This window comes from Lepidochelys kempii, chromosome 2 (genome assembly GCF_965140285.1).
Source record: "Lepidochelys kempii isolate rLepKem1 chromosome 2, rLepKem1.hap1, whole genome shotgun sequence".
NCBI classification, from domain to species: domain Eukaryota; kingdom Metazoa; phylum Chordata; order Testudines; family Cheloniidae; genus Lepidochelys; species Lepidochelys kempii.
Genome location: NC_136381.1, coordinates 189,682,062 through 189,703,839, shown reverse-complemented (window position 1 = coordinate 189,703,839; position 21,778 = coordinate 189,682,062). Strand labels below are relative to the sequence as shown.

General features: G+C 44.6%; 1 protein-coding gene across 1 annotated transcript in view; it reads left to right on the top strand.

Annotated features, from left to right (window-relative positions):
- CDCP1 (CUB domain containing protein 1) overlaps positions 1-21,778 on the top strand; it is a 52,731-nt gene that overhangs the window by 2,417 nt on the left and 28,536 nt on the right. The window contains exon 2 of the mRNA XM_073333147.2: positions 18,809-19,018. Coding sequence (XP_073189248.1) covers positions 18,809-19,018 — 210 coding nt within the window. The remainder of the gene's footprint in view (positions 1-18,808; positions 19,019-21,778) is intronic.

Genomic DNA, 21,778 nt, shown 5'->3' with positions numbered 1-21,778 from the left:
AAATGATATATTTTCATCTGTGTGGAAGGATTTGTGAGCATAGCCCATAAGTATCAAATTATAACTATACACCCAAGTCTCCTCAAAGGATGATAAAACAATACCTCTATAGGGCACCCTTCTTTAGAAAAGAAACATATATGAAACTGAGCTCTTTCTTTGTAAGAGGGAGAAAATCCAAGCATCCCCAAGGCCTCTCAGGAGCTAATAAACCTTTAAATCATGGTATATTTTTGGCACATGACACTGTGGATCTAGATCTTCATTGACATGTAGGGCACCCTGTTAACTTTCTGGGAGAACAAACTTCCTCCTTTCTGGTCTCCCTGGTATATACGTTGCTCCCTCTGATCCAACCAAAATGTGGCTATTCAAACTGTCTCTCTCACCTACTAATTTGCCTGCACCACCACCCGCTTTGTGTCTTTCCTCTAGTTCTCTCTTACACACCACATAACATTTAAACTTCTTGTCCTTGCTTTCAAGACCCTACTCAACTACATCCTAGCCTACATTTCATATTTCCTCTGTTGTCACCTCCTCTTCCCTTATACCCTTTGTGTGCCTGTACTGAGTGGGTAAAAAACATCCAGATCAGAATTATCCATTCACTCGCACTGCTGCTATTGTTTTACACCTACTTTATGCAGGAGTAAATGGCTACTTATGCTGCAAAGCAGTGGGAATTGAGTCCTCCAAGTCTGTTTGGTGATTAGCAGAACCAAGCTGTGAGAGAGGAAACTGGTTTGTTATCTGAAATGGGAGTTCTGGTTGCTGCCTCTATCCCCAATTTAATTTGATCTTTGAATTCTAAAAGCCTTTTCTCTAATTAGAATATAAAATAACATGTGCATAGTATACAATTGTCTTAGAGTGGTAGCAAACAAAATTCCAGAGTAAAATTGTGCTTATGGGAAATTGTTGGGGCAGGATAAATTAGAGACTGGAGGATGAGGTAAGGAAAAGGGGTCTAGAACACATGACTTATGAGGAGAGGCTGAGGGAGCTGGGATTGTTTAGCCTGCAGAAGAGAAGAATGAGGGGGGATTTGATAGCTGCTTTCAACTACCTGAAAGGGGGTTCCAAAGAGGATGGCTCTAGACTGTTCTCAATGGTAGCAGATGACAGAACGAGGAGTAATGGTCTCAAGTTGCAGTGGGGGAGGTTTAGATTGGATATTAGGAAAAACTTTTTCACTAAGAGGATGGTGAAACACTGGAATGCGTTACCTAGGGAGGTGGTAGAACCTCCTTCCTTAGAGGTTTTTAAGGTCAGGCTTGACAAAGCCCTGGCTGGGATGATTTAACTGGGAATTGGTCCTGCTTCGAGCAGGGGGTTGGACTAGATGACCTTCAGGGGTCCCTTCCAACCCTGATATTCTATGATTCTATGAAAAGGACAACCAGTCTATTTTTAATTTCACAAAATATATTTTGTTATTTGTACAGAGGCATAGTCCAGTGCTTGGAGTGCAGGTCTGGAAGTCAAGAAATATAGGTTCTTTTTCTTGACTGCTGCTGATGGTATGACCTTGCACAACTCATGGAACCACTGTGTTCCTCAGTCCGTAAAATGAGGATGATGATAGTTATCTACTTCACAGGGGTGTAATGAAGATCAGTAATGGTTGTATGTGTTTTGGAAATCCTTCACTAGATAGTACAAAGTATATTTACTCAGGCTGGTTGAAAATTTTCCATCGAAACAGTTTTAGGGAAAACTGCGTTTTTGATTAAACAACATTTTAAGAAAATTGTCTGCCTTTTGTGGATTTTTTTTTTAAATGATGTAAAAACTGAATGCCAAAAACTGAAATATTTCAATTTGGATACGCTACTGTAGGGCTTCATGGGAGTGTTAGTTTGGTTGTGTCATGTTCTCATTCTTCTGTATGGACTGTACTACCTATTGGACTACATCTCCCATGATGCACCACAGCCAGGGCTTGGTGTTCATGGTGCATCACAGGAGTCCAGCCAGGGAGCTCAGCCTATGGAGAAGAATGGGAGCATGACACACTCAAACTACAATTTCCCAGAGGCATCAATACAGCATTTCTGAATTGAAATATTTCTGTTTCTGGATGAAATATTTCAGTAAAAAAAATAAAAACTTTCTATAGGGAGCAAATTTTCTGACCATTTTTTAACTTCAGTTTTGGATTTACAGTCTGTAGTTATATGGAATGACTCCTCAGTCCAGAAGCGGGTTACTAAGGAGGAAAGGGATTCTTCACCTTTAAGAAATTCTTGCCTGGTCTTGGGCACTGAAAGTAGAATAGAACATTCTTTTTCTTTGTGTTTTTATTTCCCCCTCTTTGCCTTAAAATCACCACAGCTGGAATGTTGTTGTTTCCCCTGTTTTGAGTTATTACGTGTTCATGTGAATGAGTCATTTTTGAATGGAATTTTCTTTTTGTGATTCAGAACACTCAATACACGGAATCTTTCATAAAAGTAACTGCATATTTCAAAACACTTCTTAATGCTTTTCCCTCTGACACCCACCCATACCCCTCACTTCGACCTATCTTTTCCTCCGTGGGCCTGTCTACACTTGAAACTTTACAGCTGTACAGCTGCTGAGAGGCACCTCCCTGAGAGGCAGTAGCTAGGTCAATGGAAGAATTCTTCTGTCAACCTAGCGCTGTCTACAGCAGGGGTTTGGTCAGTTTACCTATATTGCTCAGGAGTGTGGATTTTTCACACCCCTGAGTGACATCACTAGTTTGACCTAACTTTTTAGTGTAGGCCAGGCCTCATCAAACTACAATTGGGAGGCCACAGTATTTCATACAGAGAAAAAAGTTGCAAAGTGGGCATTCTCATGGAATCTTCACTGATATATGGCTGGAACTACAATCACATAATTTCCTTTAGCTAAATTGTTTTATAAAACTAAACTGAAGTGTAAATCAAGGAGCAAAGGTCTCTACATCATGGTGATGCTCATTCCAGTCAAGTATGGCTGATTGCAAGTCCATCTGGGGTGCCATCAGAACCATTCATGGGTTTAATTAGAGGGAGTCTCTCTCTCTCTCCTGGAACTGATCAAGCTCTTCCTGCTAAAACTCCCCTGGGAGAGCTATGGATTTTGTTGCTGCCCATGTTTAAAATTATTTTTTGTCATCTTAAGAAGATTCTCTTGTCTCCCCCCCCCCCCACTCCCAAAAACGTATATCATGCTAAAGGGCCCCCCTATTCAACTACACCTTTCTTGGTCTTCCTATCAGGATCCTGTACCACTCATTCATTTAACATGCATTGTTCTAATTATTTTCAAAGCAGCCTCTGTGTTTTTCAGAAGCAGTTTTGCGCTCACAGTAAATTACCAGGAAAAAGTATGAATGAATTATAAATGGGAAAAATACAGATATAGATATCCACAAAAATGGGAATCTAGTTTGAAAATCAGGCCTCTAACTTCTTGAGTCTAATTTAGGAACATTTACTTTGAAGCACTAATAATATAATTAAGCATAATTTTGTGCCGTCGTCAAAGATGAATGAATGGCATTAAAACAGGTCTTAAGTCCTTTTGGGACTTAATCTGCATTTGTAATTTTGGTCTTTAAAATTTCACTGTTATATTAAGTGAACTCACAAATATTGCTGGTATAGTTCTCCTCCCCTCATCTCTATGCTGCAATTAATTTTTTCTCCTCAGTTGATTGATCTGAGTGATATCTATGAAACTGAGGCTACAAGACTGCTATATGTAGTTTTTCCCTTCAGAAAAGGATACTAGCTTATAGGCTTTTTTGTTCTTCTTTATCAGTGACAGTACTTAGATAATAGCCTTGTTTCTGCTCTCGTTAAAGTCAGTGGGAGCTGGATTGTTTCCAGTTTGAAAAACCATTTTCATCCCTGATAGACATCTTTCTTTCTAAGAGCATAAATGGTGTGTATGTGTGTGTGCATGCTACATACTATAGTCAGTCTAGAATATTTAGTTTTTCTCTTCAGAAATTAGGATGGGTTTAGGGAATAGTTTACTTTAAAAAAAATCAAGATAGCTCTAGTTCAGACAGGAAATAATTCATGGAAGTGTTACAGCCTGTATTATGCAGAAGGTCAGACTGGATGATCACAATGGTCTTTCTGGCCTAATAATCTATGAACCACGTATCTTATTTTTTTCCCTCCCTCCTGGTAGTAACATATCACCAGGAAATATGCATTTCTCCCCCCCCTTCTCGACTTCTAGACTGTATTTTCTTTACTAAAACCTTTTCTGTCTGGGAGGCATCAATAATGTGGAGATAGTTTGAAGGATAAAATGGGGAAGGGGCGGTGAAAGTGTGTATTAATACTCTAAACTTTATAGACAGCTTTTGGCTGTGTGTATCTCACTGCAGAGAAACTCAGTTTGTGTGACTTCACATGAGAACATCAACAGGAGAATTTCCCTCACATTATGAATTAACAAACAACAGTTTTTTACAATGGGAGTAGTCTGGTGCTTGATGATGGTGCCACAAAAAATATGCAAAAAGAAAAGGAGTACTTGTGGCACCTTAGAGACTAACCAATTTATTTGAGCATGAGCTTTCGTGAGCTACAGCTCACTTCATCGGATGCATGCCGTGGAAACTGATGCTAATACTTCCTTTTCTTATGAGTGGTACCTCTTTCACAACTCTAGTCAGTTTCAAACTGTTGACAGCAGTGTTAGGAGGAAAGTGGCTGTGTGCAGGAGAACACATTGCAGTAAGTAGGATCTTACAGCTTGTAAATTGTGTGGCATTCTTCTGTGTGACTGGGGGAAAGGGGAGAAGGAGGCAGGCTGTCCAAATTGGAAAACGCCTCTATGTTCATTTTTGCCATAACCTGTAAGTATTTGTTGTGTAAGCTGTGACAGATGTGAAACCTTGGAAGCATGGCACTATGGGGCCCAGAGAATATTCATAAACTTTTGTATCCATAAATGTTATCTCTATCTTTGAATTAGAGGACGACTGCAAGCCTAAATCCCCTATCTGGAGACAAAGGGAAGTGGGTTCCCACCCATAAAGAGGTGACAGCTGGGGGTTAAGACACAACAGAAAATATGCTTTATCAAGGCTGGCTTTCATCAACTTGGCTTGCTTTTTGATTTTTAGTAGAACTATGTGTGTGTGTAAAAGAAAAAACAAAACAAAACACCACCCCATCCTAGAGAGAGTTGAACAATTTTACCTTAATTTGTCTCCAACATGAAATGTTGGATGCACAACCTGAAGAACGACTCTTTGCTGGGACCCTTGGAACCAAGGAGGTCCAAACTCTACTTTGTTTTACCAGTTCAACTCCACCAACAGTAGTATACATGAGTTAGTAGTCATAACTACAGGCCTCTGTCCACTAAGGGGGCAAGAATGTTAGAGTTGGGTGGTTCTTTTGGTGTCAAAATTCATAAACTCTTTTGACAGATCGAAGTAAAATAATAAAATTTAAAAAAAATACTACCAGGAAATAGGCTTTTTCCCCCTCCTCAATGACTCGATTTAAAAGAAAATCAGAGAATAATAAGACCGTACATGAAAAGAAAGAGGTTTCTGCAAAGTCAGCGTGTCTTGGAAACACTACTAAATGTGATGTTTTTTGGAGCTATGTTTGTCTAGACGTGGACAAACTGTTGCCACTGTATGACAACCAAAGGGTATGTGTGCAGATCATGTCAAACCAGACACTGTCAGATGTCTTGTTAGCAGGAGTTTTGCATGTGGTAGGAAACCTTTGACCTAGCTGCTGGCAGATGTAGTTCACATCAGTGTACCTGTGTATAGATTTGAACTTTAATGATTTTGGCAGATAACTACATGTGGCATCTATAAATAGTAAGGAGAGAGGAGAAGAAATATAGAAAAGTAAATACCTGCTTCTTGAAGTGAGTAACTCCAAAATGCCAACTATTAACCTGCTTCTTCAGGTTTCTGAGAAATGAGACAACCTTAGAACAGTGAGGGGAGGGCAGTATGTATGTTCTGTATCTTTTCATGTTCTAACAAGTCCAGTGTAGCTTGTATTGCGGCTTGTATATCCCTAATGATTCTGTTTGGGACTGATGATGTATAATTCAGTGCAAAATTAGCGCTGAGACCTTCCAGGCTAGGCAGAGAGGGGAGGGACTACGGTGGTTTTAGCCACCATTGTGCCCTCCCAATTCTGGTCTGCCCCAGGAGCTGGAGAGATCCTTGGCATAGCTTCGGGAGTCCTGAGGACCTGTATAAGCCCTGGTCTATAGTTAAAAGTTGGTCCCAGACCAACATAACAATGCTAGCAAAAGCCCTAGTGTAGATGTAGTTATTTTAGTACTTTTGCCAGTACAGGTTACTCCATTCGGTATAAACTGTTTCTCTACAGGAGATGCTGGTATAACTGTACCAGCAAACCTCTTCAAGTGTAGACAAGGGCTATGTTTACGGCAGCCCAGTATTTCAGCATTGCCACAGGCTGTGGTCTGCCCCCATCCCCACTCCCAACACATTCCCATCTCCAGGACTTATGAGGGGGTCCTTGGAAAGCAGCCTTACAGCTGTCTTCCTCAGTTCCTGCACAGAGGGAATCCTCCATTGGTGAGAAATAGGGCTTCTGGGCCCCTTTACATCACTACGGACCTCTTACATGGTGTAAAGGGGTGGGAGCAGTAGTCCGGATCGCAAGCTAAGTCTGTGGGATACATGTAACGTAAAAATATATGCAGAAAACCTAAACTGATGCAGTAGATCAATAGGAGGCAATTTGTGTGCCCTTCCTTAAAGGAGCACTTGAGGGAATAAAAGGAAAACTGGGGATTTGCTACTTGAACACTTGGAAACTGCACAGCAGGAAGGCTTCATCTCTTGGTGAAACCTTTAGAAGCTTCCTCTGATAATCTCCTGTGGATTTCATAGACAAGATTATTCTGAGATCTCCAAAGGCATTAACACCATTTGAATTTATTTCTTAAGACTTGTGCTGGAGGTGTTTGTAAATGTAATGCTCTAGACCAGGGGTCGGCAACCTTTCAGAAGTGGTGTGCCAAGTCTTCATTTATTCACTCTAATTTAAGGTTTCGCGTGCCAGTAATACCTTTTAACGTTTTTTAGAAGGTCTCTCTCTATAGATCTATATATTATATAACTAAACTATTGTTGTTTGTAAAGTAAACCAGGTTTTCAAAATGTTTAAGAAGCTTCATTTAAAATTAAATTAAAATGCTGATCTTACGCTGCCAGCCCGCTGCCAGACTTGGGTTCCGTTCACCTAGGCCGGCAGCAGGCTGAGCAGAACTTGCGGCCGGGACCCCGGCTGGCAAGGGGCCGGCAGCCAGAACCCCAGACTGGCAGCAGGCTGAGCGGGGCCTGCGGCCGGGACGCTGGCTGGCAAGGAGCCGGCGGCTAGAACCCCAGACCGGCAGCAGGCTGAGCAGGACCTGTGGTCGGGACCCCAGACCGGCAGTGGGCTGAGCAGCTCAGCCTACTGCCACTCAGTCCACTGCTGGTTTGGGGTTCCATCCGCCGGCTCCTGCCAGCCAGGGTCACAGCTGCCAGCCCCGCTCAGCGCGCTGCCAGTCTAGGATCCCAGCCCTGCCCACATAGAGTGGGTACCTACCTTCTTCCTGGTTCTAGCTCCTTCTCTCTCTGCACTGAGCTGAGGGTGGGAGTGCACTGAGCACAGGGCTGGGGGTGAAGGAGCAGGTTGGGGTGTAGGGTGTGGCCAGGAGCTAGAATGAGGGAGGGGGCTCAGGGTTGGGACGGGAGCTTTGGGTATGGAGTGCTTACGTGAGCCGCTCCCATTTGGTGCAAGGATGCAGGTGGGAATTGCGGGGGGGGGGGGGGTGGGGGGTGCAGGAGCTCCCGTTTGGTGCTCGGGGGGGGGTGCTGGAGGAGTCAGGGTATGGGGAGCTGGGTATGTGTGGGGGGTGCAGGGCAGGAGGATGGGTTTGTGTGGGGGGGGGTGCAAGGGTCAGGGCAGGGAGCTGGGGTGTGTGGGCTAGGGTCGTGGGGGTGCTTCCAGCCGGGGGTGTTCACGGCAGGGGGCTGGAGGTGATATGCCCTGATTCCACCCTACTTCCCCACCTCTTCTCCGCCTCCTCCCCGGAGCAGCGAGTGAGCTGCGGCTCCACTTCTCCCCCTCCTGCCCAAGGGCAATCAGCTGATCAGCAGCAGAGAGGGAGAAGAGGAGAGGCAGGAATCCAGCATGCTGGGGGAAGAGGTGGGGGAGGGGGGAGCTTGCCTGCCCTGCAGCAGCAGCCGGCAGGACCAAGCTTCTTCACCCTGCCTCTGCGGGGAGCGGAGAAGAGCGGGCCAGGGCAGGCAGGATTTTTAATGTCACGCTGCTGCCTGCCAGAGTCCCGGCCGCCAGCCCCGCTCAGCCCACTGCTGGCCTGGGTTTGACAGCGGCCTGAGAGGGGCCAGCAGCTGGGACCTGGCAGGCAGCAGCGTGACATTAAAAATTGGCTCGCGTGCCATCTTTGGTACACGTGCCATAGGTTTCCAACCCCTGCTCGAGACACCAGTTACACAAATTAAATATACTGTACAAATGATATAATATAAAGGAGTTGCTCATCTCATTTTGATACTGCCCCCACAAACATCAGGATAAGAAAATAAACTCCATCCAAAAGCTTGAGAGGGGAAAAGATGGGATATGCCGTGTGCCTAGAAAACAGGTTGGTCTTGGCTGTGATGAAATGAGGATGGGAGAGTACATTCCAAATTTAAGGACCTCTTGGGAACAACCTTCCAGCTGCTCCCACTTCTATATCTAGGGAACTTATGCTTAAGTGCTTCAGCTGATCTCACTCGTGGCAGTGTAGCACACTAAGGTAGGTAACATCTCAGTTAACCAACGTCTTGAACTAAACTCCATGCAGATACCTACTGGCAGCCAATGTAGACTCCAGAGCATTGGTGTAATTGTGCTCCCAGAATGAAGGCTGGGTTTGTGCCGGGGGGGTGGTGCAGGGGTCAGGGCAGGAGGTTGGGTTTGTGCCGGGGGGGTGGTGCAGGGGTCAGGGCAGGAGGTTGGGTTTGTGCCGGGGGGGTGGTGCAGGGGTCAGGGCAGGGAGCTGGGGTGTGTGGACTAGGGTAGTGGGGGTGCTCCCAGCCCCCTGTCCAGAACGGTTCACGGCAAGGGGCTGGAGGTGATATGCCCTGATCCCACCCCACTTCCCCACCTCTTCTCCACCTCCTCCCCGGAGCAGCAAGTGCGCTGCTCCACTTACTACAGAATGTAGGTACTTGATTAGTAACTTCATTTTCCAAATGGCCTCAACACGTGGCCTGAGTTGAGTGCATTATGGCAATCTAATCTTGAGGTAACAATATGTAGATAATTGTAATAAGGTACAGATTGTGGGAAAAGTCACACTTTTTCTCATCTGGCATGGGTGGAAAAGAGCAGTTGGCCATTGCCATGCTATCTGGGCATTTGGAAATAGCCAAGAATTTAGAAGTACATCTGTGTTAGAGGTTATGGTCCAATTCCTTAACTGGAGGCAGCTGTATAACTTCTGCCAGCTCTTCCATCTGCTTCCACCAATATTATGTGTGTTATATTGTACTCCATAATGTTTTATGGAAATATGCTCATGAGTGTGAATAGGATGAAACTGGAATATGCTTAATGCAAAAGGTCTCTTGTAAGGTATCATTACAAAGCTTATGATCTACTGAGTGTGTTCATCTTATTTGTTTGCATGAATTATTTCTGTCTGGAGTTAGGAAAATAAGATATAAACTTGTATTACTAATATAAACATATCAAGTGGAAGCCATTAAGGGTGCTTCAGAATCAATGACCTGTAAATGGCTCTGTTTACTTGCAAACCTTCATGGGTACATGCGGGCCAGCCCTGGAAGAATGGAGGCTGGGGTCTCACAGGACATGTGAACATGTCACCTGATGCTGGAATCCATCTTAAACCTGGTGCTTTTCCATTTAGAAGGAGGGGTGCGGACCCAGAGAGACAAAAGATTCCTGCCTTGTGCCAAAGCCATAAAAGGGGGTGGAATAGAACAAAGGGAGCTGCCAGTCCTGAAAACACCCCTGCTTTCCACCTAAGATGTCTGCTGGAACTAACAAGGACTGTACCAGGGGAAAGGATTGGGCCCAGACTAGGAAGGAGTCTAGTCTGTGAAAGAAGCTTATTGGAACATCTCTGAGGGTGAGATTGTACTGAAACTGTAATCAGTTTCTTAATGTATTAGGTTTAGATTTGCATGTTTTTGCTTTATTTTGCTTGGTGACTTACTTTGTTCTGTCTGTTATTACTTGAAACCACTTAAATCCTGCATTTTGTACTTAATAAAAACACATTTATTTATTAATGAACCCAGAGTAAGTGATTAATACCTGGGGGGAGCAAACAGCTGTGCATATCTGTCAGTGTTATAGAGGGTGGACAGTTTGAGTTTACCCTGTATACACTTTATACAGAGTAAAACGGATTATATAGGGTTTGGATCCCATTGGGAGATTGGTGTCTGAGTGTTGGGGATAGGAAACCTGCTGAGCAGTTTTTGGTTAAAGTCTGCAGCTTTGGGGGCGTGGACCAGACCTGGGTCTGTGTTGCAGCAGACTAGCATGTCTGGCTCAACAAGGCAGGGTTCTGGAGTCCCAAGCTGGCAGGGAAAATGAGCTCAGAGGACTAATCAGCACACCATGTGACAGTCCCCAGGGATTCTCTGTGACCGAACCCGTGACAACGTGTCTTGTCCAGATTAAGTTGCAGACTGTTAGCCCTCATCCAGGCCCCAAGTTCATAAAGACATAAGGATTTTTTCCACTTCTCTGGCCCAGTAGGCATGATGGAAATAGAGCCAGCTGTCAACAGCATTCTGAGTGCATCACATCCCATGTCTTGTCACTAACCCTCCCAGGGGCCCCATGTACATATGGGATGACAATATGGACTACTATGTTATCCTGCAGGAGAGAATGCTCAAACCAGAGGGACAATTGCCCACGGCTACCATTTGGGCTCTCTTGGCTTAAAAAAAAAAAGAATAGAAGATTTGAGCAACTCAGTCTGCTTCTGCTAGAGTCTGCAAACAAGTCAAGAAAGCACTTTAAACAACAATATCAACAGCTGCTAACTGATCTAAAAGAATCAGCATGGACACCTCATCGATTACTTGAAAGAGATGCCTCAGCTTGTGCAGTTTCCACCTTATAACTAAGCCTATAGCCAGATTCTCCTTGTAAAGGAAATCCGAAGACTCAGGTATCCACTTGAGTTGCCTTGCCAAAAGATTCTCCATGACCCTCCCAAAAATAGGAAATGGACACACATTGATAGCCAGAAGTTGGTTCCTTGAGCAGTGTTCTCACAATTGCTTCTTTGAGAACCACTTTTACCCCTACCACATCCCTGTAGCCAAACACTGATAATCTCAGCCAACAAAAGTCCATGTACTTCTGTAGTAATTTTCACCAACCAGAAAGGACAAGGCTCTGACTATATTATAAAATCACTATATTGAAAGCCAAAGAACAGAGGGGGAGAGTAGCAGGACTGTGCATGGAAATAGAGAGTCCAGTTAGACTTATGCCAGCCTTGAAATTCCAGATCTGAGTTCTCTCTGGGATGCTAACTTCTCATTTTTCAGAGTAGCAGCCCTGTCAGTCTGTATCTGCAAAAAGAACAGGAGTACTTATGGCACCTTAGAGACTAACACATTTATCTGAGCATTAGCTTTCGTGGGCTACAGGGTTAGGGATACGTTGCATAAGAAAGCCCAGTCATGGGCAGTTCTATTACAAAATAGGTTTGATGTGGTGGCTTAATGTTTGTAAAGGTTCTACATACAGAGAAGACATGTCTTTGTTGTGTTCCTTTCGTTGGACCAGTCTGACACTTCCTTATCCTGTTGCTGTGCACTCACTTTTTTGTCTTGTGCTGCATACTTTACAAAACTCGTAGCCAGCACAGAACTAGCATGGTGACTAAACTATCACTTCCTCCAAGAGCCCTACGTGGGACTATATTTTAAATCCCACTCCATCCCACCCTACTTCCACTCCCACCTGCTCCCACATTGTTTCTTGCATTTTTATTCCGCTCTCACCCACAAAAACCTTAGATCCTCCTAATCCCTCAAGAAACAGAGTCCCCCATGCTACTTTAACCAACCCGCCCACCCCCTTTTTTTTTAATCTATTACACAGTATGACAGGGTCAGGCCAGATGGCTACAGGAGAGTGATAGAAGGCAGATATATTAGGCCCAAGTTAAGGAGGTCCCTTTTCCTTGGGTACGGTAACAGGGAAGGTTTCAGAACAATCAGGAACTTTCTGAAAACAATTAAGGCAGACAAGCTCATTAGAACACCTGCAGCCAATCAAGAAGCTGCTAGAATCAATTGAGGCAGGCTAATCAGGGCACCTGGGTTTAAAAAGGAGCTCACTTCAGTTTGTGGTGCGTGCGAGGAGCTGGGAGCAAGAGGCGCAAGAAGCTGAGAAGGCATACTACTGGAAGACTGAGAAGTACAAACATTATCAGACATCAAGAGGAAGGTCCTGGAGTGAGAATAAAAAGGTGTTGGGAGGAGGCCATGGGGAAGTAGCCCAGGGGTTGTAGCTGTCACAGGAGCTACTGTAGACAGCTACAATCCACAGGGCCCTGGGCTGGAACCCGGAGTAGAGGGCAGGCCCGGGTTCCCTCCATCACCCCAACTCCCTACTTGATACCGGAGGAGTTGAACTGGACTGTGGGTTCCACCAGAGGGGAAGGTCTCTGGCCTGTTCCCGATCCACTAGGTGGATCAGCACAGACTGTGGGGATTGTTCTTCCTTTTCCCCATGCTGGCCAGCAATGAGGCTAACTGAGTGAATGGCAGATTTGAGCCACGGAAGTGGCCAAACTGAGGGCTGCCGTTAACCTCTGTGGGGAGAAAATCCACCAATAAGTGCAAGACCCACCAAGGCAGAGGAGGAACTTTGTCACAATAGATAAATGGAATTCAGACACAATTTTTATGTGGTAAACTGACAAGAGATTTAGTGTTTTCCTGCAAATTCTGCAGTCTAGGTTTTTTGCCCACCCAATCCTGCCTACCACAAAGTACATTTTACCCACTCTTGCTCTTATGGCAGTGGGTCCTGGGGGACCTGCGGGATCCTAGTCCTGCTGCAGGGCTCTACTTCCTACCTTTTTATACATGTAATAAAATTTAGTGTTTTCCTGGAGTGAAAGGATAACTTCTGTAATAACAATTAATCTTGACAGACCCAAAATGTGTCTTAAAATTTGTAATAATCCTCATTCTGAAAAAGCATTCATTTCTCAAAGTAAAGTGCTGAAACTATGTAATTAAAGAAACATGCAAAGTACTTTACAAATCTTAACTACGTAGACCCCTATTCTGCAAAGCCTTGTGCTTGTGCTGAAAGTTAAGGATGTGAGTAGTCTCACTGGACTCTATAAATCTTTTCAGGATTGGGGCCTTAATGGTCACAATGACCTCCTGAAGGCAATCTGCTTTCCATCCTGAAGTATGAATCCTATAACCGTAATAAACTAGATGCTAAAATTAGGCCCAAACTGAAAAAGGCCACTGAGTTACCAAAGGAACAAGATTGCCACCAGAAAAATAAACAAGTACTGTAGGATGTTTAGATTGTAAGTGTAAACAAAAGCCTGTTTGCTTTGTAAGTGAATACTTCAGACTGATCCTGCTCTTTGCTGTATTTGTGGCAAACAAGATAAAAAGGAAAGGAGTACTTGTGGCACCTTAGAGACTAACCAATTTATTAGAGCATAAGCTTTCGTGAGCTACAGCTCACTTCCTCAGATGCATATCGTGGAAACTGCAGCAGGCTTTATATATACACAGAGAATATGAAACAATACCTAAGCCTGCTGCAGTTTCCACGATATGCATCTGAGGAAGTGAGCTGTAGCTCACGAAAGCTTATGCTCTAATAAATTGGTTAGTCTCTAAGGTGCCACAAGTCCTCCTTTTCTTTTTGCGAATACAGACTAACACGGCTGTTACTCTGAAACCAAAGATAAAAAGGGGATCTGAATCCTTGTTTGTACTACTTCCCTCAAACTTGGTTTGTTTAGTTTGATTTTGTCAAGCGGTCATTTTCAAATGGCCCATTAGTTCTATAATGTGGTGTCAAGTCACTAATATCTTGCTCTGCAGGTTAAGGACTGTAAACAAAACAAATCTGGTGGCTAATTTTATCTTCACTATATCCTTCAAGTCATCAGCAACACTAATCAGCCTTGCAGATGGAATTGGGAGGGATTGCAGATGGAATTGGAGAATACGGATAAACTCGATAAAAGTAAAATCAAGAAAACGAGCTTCAATAAGGCAAATGTAAGAGAGGTTCATTAAGGAAGGTATAATGAAATAAACCTTTGTGAAATAAAGGCTAATCAGTAATGTCCTACAGAAAGATTTTAGAGTTATTATTTCAGTGTCAATTTATTCTCCACAACAACATTACCCCTTGTTATTGCAAATATTAACAAATGCTACATTGGGATGTAGTACAAGGAGACTGCATTGTAAATCGAGTGAGATAGTTCCACAGCTGTTACTGGTAGTTGGGCTGCTGTTGAGGTTGTGTCTAAAACAAATTGTATATGATAAGACAAATCGGAGAGTGTTCAGAACAATGAAATGGATGAAAGTTCTGGAAAAATAAGACTGACAGTGGAAGGCTGGCAGAGATGGGAATGTTCAGACTAAGGGAAGGCATTACTGAGAAATAAAGGGACATTAGCAAGAGAACAAGGATCAGTTATTAATGAGGAGTCCAGGCCAGAACAAAAAGTAATGAGCTTAAGTGGCAGTGGGGAAAATTTAGGGTTAAAATTAGACAGTGGAACAAACTGTCCATGGTAGCTGCAGAATTGCCATCGTTTGAGGAATCCAGGGCTAGATTAGACATCTGTCTGTCAGAGATAATTTAGGAAGTCACTTAAATCCATCCTTCCACAATGCAAGGGCAGGACTGGGTGGTCTGCTAAGGCAGGGGTGGGCAAACTTTTTGGCCCGAGGGCCACATCGGGGTTGCGAAACTGTATGGAGGGCCGGGTAGGGAACGCTGTGCCTCCCCAAACAACCTGGCCCCCGCCCCCTGACTGCCCCCCTCAGAACACCCGACCCATCGACCCCCCCCCTGCTCCTTGTCCCCTGACAGCCCCCTCCTGGGACCGCCCCGCCTCAAACTGCCCCCCTGGGACTCCCCCTATCCAACCCCACTGCTCCCCACCCCTTTACCATGCTGCTCAGAGCGGCAGGAGCTTGTAGCCATGCGGCCCAGCCAGAGCCAGCCACACCACCATGCCATCCTGGCAGCATGGCAAGCTGAGGGCTGCAGGGGAGGGGCCAGGGACTAGCTTCCCTGGCCGGAAGCTCAAGGGCTGGTCAGGACAGTCCTGCAGGCCGTAGTTTGCCCACCTCTATGCTAAGGGATCCTTCTATCCCAAAATCGGTATGACACTGTGCAGATGAAGAGTAACTGTCTTCTTATTTCTTCTTGCTTGTTAAATATTCTGTTAGTCATCATACCGAGCAGCATTTACGGTACATGGAAATTCATTCCTTACAAACAGTATATACAATTCTTGGTTATCCTTATAAGGAGACGTGTGGAAAAAAGCATAGTCAAAGACAGATCAGTATGAGTCATGATCATGGTGTTTACAAAGCACCGCAATAGAAGTAATTTATATAGTCTTGTCTGCCTGCTCTGTAGTATATTTTCTAAGCTATTCAGTCCAAAGTACTAAGTGACTCTGGGATCACTGGATGCATTTTTGTTTGTGTATGAGCTTTTTTTTTTAAGGTCCTAAAGAAGATGACATTTGATTTAGTAAATTACACTAATCTAATGTTTGCAGTGAAGACATTGCTGATGTTTCTGTACTGTGCTCTCAATCATTTTGGACAGTAAAAATATCTTCAAAGTTTTATCTTAGGGAGATGTTTGTGCCATGATCTGGCTTAAGCTGTCTCTCTATGCAGATTTCTAGTAGCTGGCCCCGGAAAAGATAAGAGCCTGTTACTTTGTCATGGTCAATAGCATGAGCTCTTTCTATCTCAAGATGGTAAAGGCTCCTGCTTTGGGGTGCTGATTCAGGAATGCATTTTCAAAGTTATCATTAAGTAATCATGTGTTTAAAGTTAAGGATGTGCTTTAGTCCTATTGGGACTTGGTGAATAGCAATGTACACAGATGTGCTTTCCTGAACCATAGAGCTTGGTGCTTGATCTCTGTTAAAGACCATAGTGTTTGTGTTCTATCCTGGTTTGTTGCAAGAATAAGTATACTGTTTCAAGTACTGGGGGTAGCCGTGTTAGTCTGTATCCACAAAAACAACAAGGAGTCTGGTGGCACCTTAAAGACTAACAGATATACTTGAGCATAAGCTTTTGTGGGTAAAAACCTCACTTCTTCAGATGCATGGAGTGAAAGTTACAGATGCAGACATAAATATACTGACCCATGAAGAGAAGGGAGTTCCCTCACAAGTGGAGAACCAGTGTTGACAGGGCCAGTTCGATCAGGGTGGATGTAGTCTGCTCCCAACAATAGATGAGGAGGTGTCAATTCCGGGAGAGGCAAAGCTGCTTCTGTAATAAGCCAGCCACTCCCAGTCCCTATTATAGCCCAAATTAATGGTGTTAAATTTGCAAATAAAGTTTAGTTCTGCTGTTTCTCTTTGAAGTCTGTTTCTGAAGTTTTTTTGTTCAAGTACAGCTACTTTCAAATCTGTTATAGAATGTCCAGGAAGATTGAAGTGTTCTCCCACTGGCTTTTGTGTGTTACCATTCCTGATGTCCGATTTGTGTCCATTTATTCTTTTACATAGGGACTGTCCCGTTTGGCCGATGTACATGGCAGAGGGGCATTGCTGGCACATGATGGCATATATCACATTAGTAGACATGCAGGTGAATGAGCCTCTGATGATGTGGCTGATGTGGTTGGGTCCTCTGATGGTGTAACTAGAGTAGATATGGGGACAGAATAGGCAACGAGGTTTGCTACAGGGATTGGTTCCTGGGTTAGTGTTTCTGTGGTGTGGTGTGTAGTTGCTGGGGAGTATTTGCTTCAGGTTGGGGGGCTGTCTGTAAGCGAGGACTGGCCTGTCTCCCGAGGTCTGTGAGAGTGAGGGATCTTTTTCCAGGATAGGTTGTAGATCATTGATAATGTGCTGGACAGGTTTTAGCTGGGGGCTGTACGTGATGGCCAGTGGTGTTCTGTTGTTTTCCTTGTGGGGCCTGTCCCCTAGTAGGTGACTTCTGGGTACCCGTCTCGCTCGGTCAATCTGTTTCCTTACTTCCCCAGGTGGGTATTGTAGTTTTAAGAATGCTTGATAAAGATCTTGTAGGTGTTTGTCTCTGTCTGAGGGCTTGGAGCAAATTCGATTGTATCTTAGAGCTTGGCTGTAGACAATGGATCGTGTGATGTGTCCTGGATGGAAGCTGGAGGCATGTAGGTAAGTATAGCGGTCAGTAGGTTTCCGGGATAGGGTGGTGTTTATGTGACCATCACTTATTTGCACTGTAGTGTCCAGGAAGTGGATCTCTTGCGTGGACTGGTCCAGGCTGAGGTTGATGGTGGGGTGGAAATTGTTGAAATCCAGGTGGAATTCTTCAAGGGCCTCCTTTCCGTGGGTCCATATGATGAAGATGTCATCAATGTAGCGCTGTTTCAGGGTTTCCAGAGACTATAAAGGGAAAAGTGAAAGCTAGGACAATTGTCCTGGGAGAAGAGGCTTTTTTTTATTTCTAAACAAGAGTTGATCATGAAAATTACATTAAGCAAGGAAGAAGTCATTAGATACACACCAACAATCAAGCCCTGTTAACTCCCTCTGTTTCCAGCTACCATACTAATAAATATCAGAGAAATTAAGAACTGTCATGGTGAAAGTATATTCTTTTGTGCATCAAGTATGTGGAATAGCACAAAGCCAAATGAAAAAGGTTAATCTCTATTTTACTAAGAATAGTTTATCAAATTTCCACTATGAGAACTGCTTTGTGTGGGAGAATAGGAAGCGGAGAAGAGAAACTCTCTTGTGGCTCACCACTGCACTCCCCTGACTTCTCATGTGGTGGTCTCAGTGTGTTTGTAGAACCAGTGTCCTAAAGAGAAGATAGCAGGCATGAGCAGTTCCCATTGACTTCAGTGAGACTAGGATTGGACCTAAGTGAGGAATTACGATGTTAGTCTTCACTTCTTTGCTAAACTGAGTAAGAATATTTTAATTGCATTGTTACAAGGGAAGAACAGTGCAGGATTTTTTGTCAGTAGCCATTTATAATACTGGTTCTTCAGCAGTTTTAGAAATGAAGAGGAATAAATGGATGAATAAGGTGTCACTACCGGGATGAATTGAAGCGATGGCAGTGATAACACTGCATTAAGTCAGCCTTCTGTTGCTCCTGGAGCGTGCAAATTTGCTCCCTCTAAAACTTCCCATCAAACATGTTGCACTGATATTGATGAAATCTGGATGCAGAGTTACTGGAATGGGAACTCCATTCCCTGGCGTTGGCCAATGCAGAAGACTGGATACTGGGCTAGGTGGACCGTTGGTCTGACCCACTATGACTGTCCTTATGTGACATTCAGCATCTTTCTTTTCTCATTTAGCAAAACCAAAAATTTTGGCAGATGCAACAGGCAGATTTTTTGCAGCTGTTTCAACTAGGTATAAAGAGTGTTTTGTAGGCTCAAAATTTCAAATTTTAAGAACACGATGAAAACGTTACTCTTTAAAAATGTAGCATCCTTAGCTGTGTGGGGAAATTATCTGATATTCACATACTGAGTTACTTTAAATCATATTTATTTTTTCTTTTCAGGTTCTTTTGCAATATCTCTTCATGCTGTGGACAACATCACTGTGACGATTAAACAAGGGTCTTCTGTTCCACCAATAAATTACTGTAAAATCTGTACCAGTCAAACATGCACATATGAACTCAGGATAACTGCTGGGGTAAAAGAAAATTTTGCTTTCCTGTGTGAGACACCAGAGAAATATTTAGTCATGGAAATCCAGAAGAACATTGGTAAGATGTGTATTTAAAATTTCTCCTTTTAGAATTTCTGAATCTCCCTGACATTCTCATTTAGTGTCTCGTTCATAATAATACATAGGAATGTCTTATTCATTATGCCACCTACTACAGGCTGAGCTAGGGAGAAATCATTCAGGGTGGAAAGTTGATATATAGCTACTTATGTGTGGGAACTGCAGAAGCTGTTCACTGAACTTTGCATGTTTGTAGCTCACAATGTGAAATATGGACTTGCCAGCTTTGAAACCAAGTTGTTTCAGAAATTGTTCTGAATAAATGAAAATATTACATACAATTCCTTATTGTTCTTATTAATTTATAGGCCCACTGCAACTGAATCTCCTAGCACAGACCTTAGAACACCTCCTTTGACTTTAACAGGCTTCTGCATGAGAGCAGGGGCTTGTGCTAGCAGATCTGGTTGCTGTAGGTGTGGCCTTTGTAAGTATGGTGTAGACCACAGGTGAGCAAACTATGTGGCCTGCGAGACTCTCCTGCACGGCCCTTGAGCTCCTGGCCGGGGAGGTTAGCCCCCAGCCCCACCCCTGCTGTCCTCCCTCCCCAGCAGTCACACTGCAGTGCGGCTGGCTCCGTCTGGGCAGCGGGGCTCCGAACTCCTATCGCTCTGAGCGGCATAGTAAGGGGGCGGGGGGTTGGGTAGGGGGTCCCAGGGAGCAATCAGGGGACAGGGAGTGGTTGGATGGGGCGGGGTGGTCAGGGGTCGGGGAACAGGTGGAGGTTGGATAGGGCGTGGGAGTCCTAGGGGGCCTGTCAGGGGTGGGGCTGTGGATAAGGGGTAGGGGGGCAGTCTGGGGACAGGGAGCAGGGGGGGTTGGATAGGGGGTGGGGTCCCGGGGGGCCTGTCAGGGGGTGGAGGTGTGGATAAGGGTCAGGGGGACAGGGAGCAGGGGGAGTTGGATAGGTGTGGGAGACCCGGGTTGCCTGTCGGGGGCGAGGGTGTGGATAGGGGTCGGGGGACAGGGAGCAGGGCGAGGGGTTTGGATGGGGGTGGGGTATTGGGGAGGCGGTTAGGGGCAGGGGATGCTGGGAGGGGGCGGTCAGGGGACAAGGAGTGGGGGGGTTAGATGGGTTGGGGGTTCTGAGGGGGGGCAGTCAGGGGGCAGGAAGTGGGTGGGGGCGGATAGGGGGCAGAGGCCAAGCTGTTTGTGGGGCACAGCCTTCCCTATCTGGCCCTCCATACAGTTTCACACCCTGATGTGGCCCTCAGGCCAGAAAGTTTGCCCACCCCTGGTGTAGACTGAGTTACTGGGATGAATCATCCTGTGTTGATTGTAATGAATAAACAATCATCCATGCATGTTGGCTCATAATACAGTGATTATATATCATTTCCATATTGCGCATACACAGTTTACATATGGTCATTAAAGTTAACAACATGTACAGTAGTATTACTGCATAATATAACAAATTGATAGCTACCTAGGACTGAAAGGTTATCGCCACACTGCACATCTGAGCCTCTGACAGTGGAGATACTCATCCTCATACTCCAAAATACAGGCCCCTATCCAACATTGGGAAATCATAACTAATCCTTTGCTGTTAGCAGTATAGGACCTCTGATGCACATTTAAACAAGTCGATTCAGCTCAACAGAGCAATATACATACATACACACACACACACACACACAAAAAGGACAAAGTCAAAGCACTCAAAAGCTAGGAAATGGCAGAATGAAGGTTGCCCATTAACTTTAATTTGTCCCCATTGTGAATGTGCATTGTGATACAATCTTTTATTACAGAATTGTACTATTTTTTTCTACAGGACCCCTGCCTCATTCAGTGCACAGAATGGATGGTGCACACTTAATGAGCAGCTATTCAATACTTTGTTTTATGCTCACTGTGCAATGTGTGGTCCTCGACCTTATTTACTGCACACTATTAAACCTAACTCTGAGGACAGAATTATTCATTTCCTCCTGGGCTTTTCTATGGTACTCACCACTATCATATCTGAGAGTTTTACATACATTAATGAATGTATCGCGTCACAATACCACTGTGAGGTGAGGGTGCGATATTATCCCCATTTTACAGGTGGGTAGCTGAGGCACAGCAGATAAGGTAAAAGGTATTCTCTAATTTTGGGTGCCCAATTTGAGACTCCAAGGACCTGATTTTTGAGTACCTAGCACTATATAGCACTTTATAGCTCCCACTGATTTACAGTTGAAGTTTTGAATGTTTAGCACTTGTACAAATCAGACCCCACCATCTCAAGTTGGGCATCCAGAACATGAGCAACACACAATTAGTGATTCATAAGTATGAAAAATTAAATTTAAGTGGCTTGCTTAGCATCATATAGGAACTCTGTGGGAGAGTCAGGGAAAGAATCCAGTTCTGCAGGGCATCATTCAACTGTCTTAACCACTGCACCCCTCCCGCCTTCCTGTAATCTCCTGCCTCACTTACTGCCAACTGCTTCAGCAAATGAGGTAAGGTTCCTATGGGCAACTCTGCCCGTCCAGTCCTCCCCCACTTCCCCCCTGCCCCGCGCACTCCACGTTCTTGTCAGATCTGTCTTTCTCCCAGTTCCTAGTCCCAGTCTCCCCAGCGCTTTGCTTGGCTTCATTGTTCTCCCCACTTTTCTCTCACTAGCTCCCACTCCCAGCCTGCCCTCCTGCACCAGCTCAGTCTCTTTGCCCAGCCAGTCAAACCCCAATCACCTTTTCTCTTCTCCCCCACTCCCTCCAGTCCGAATCTCACCAGACTCCTT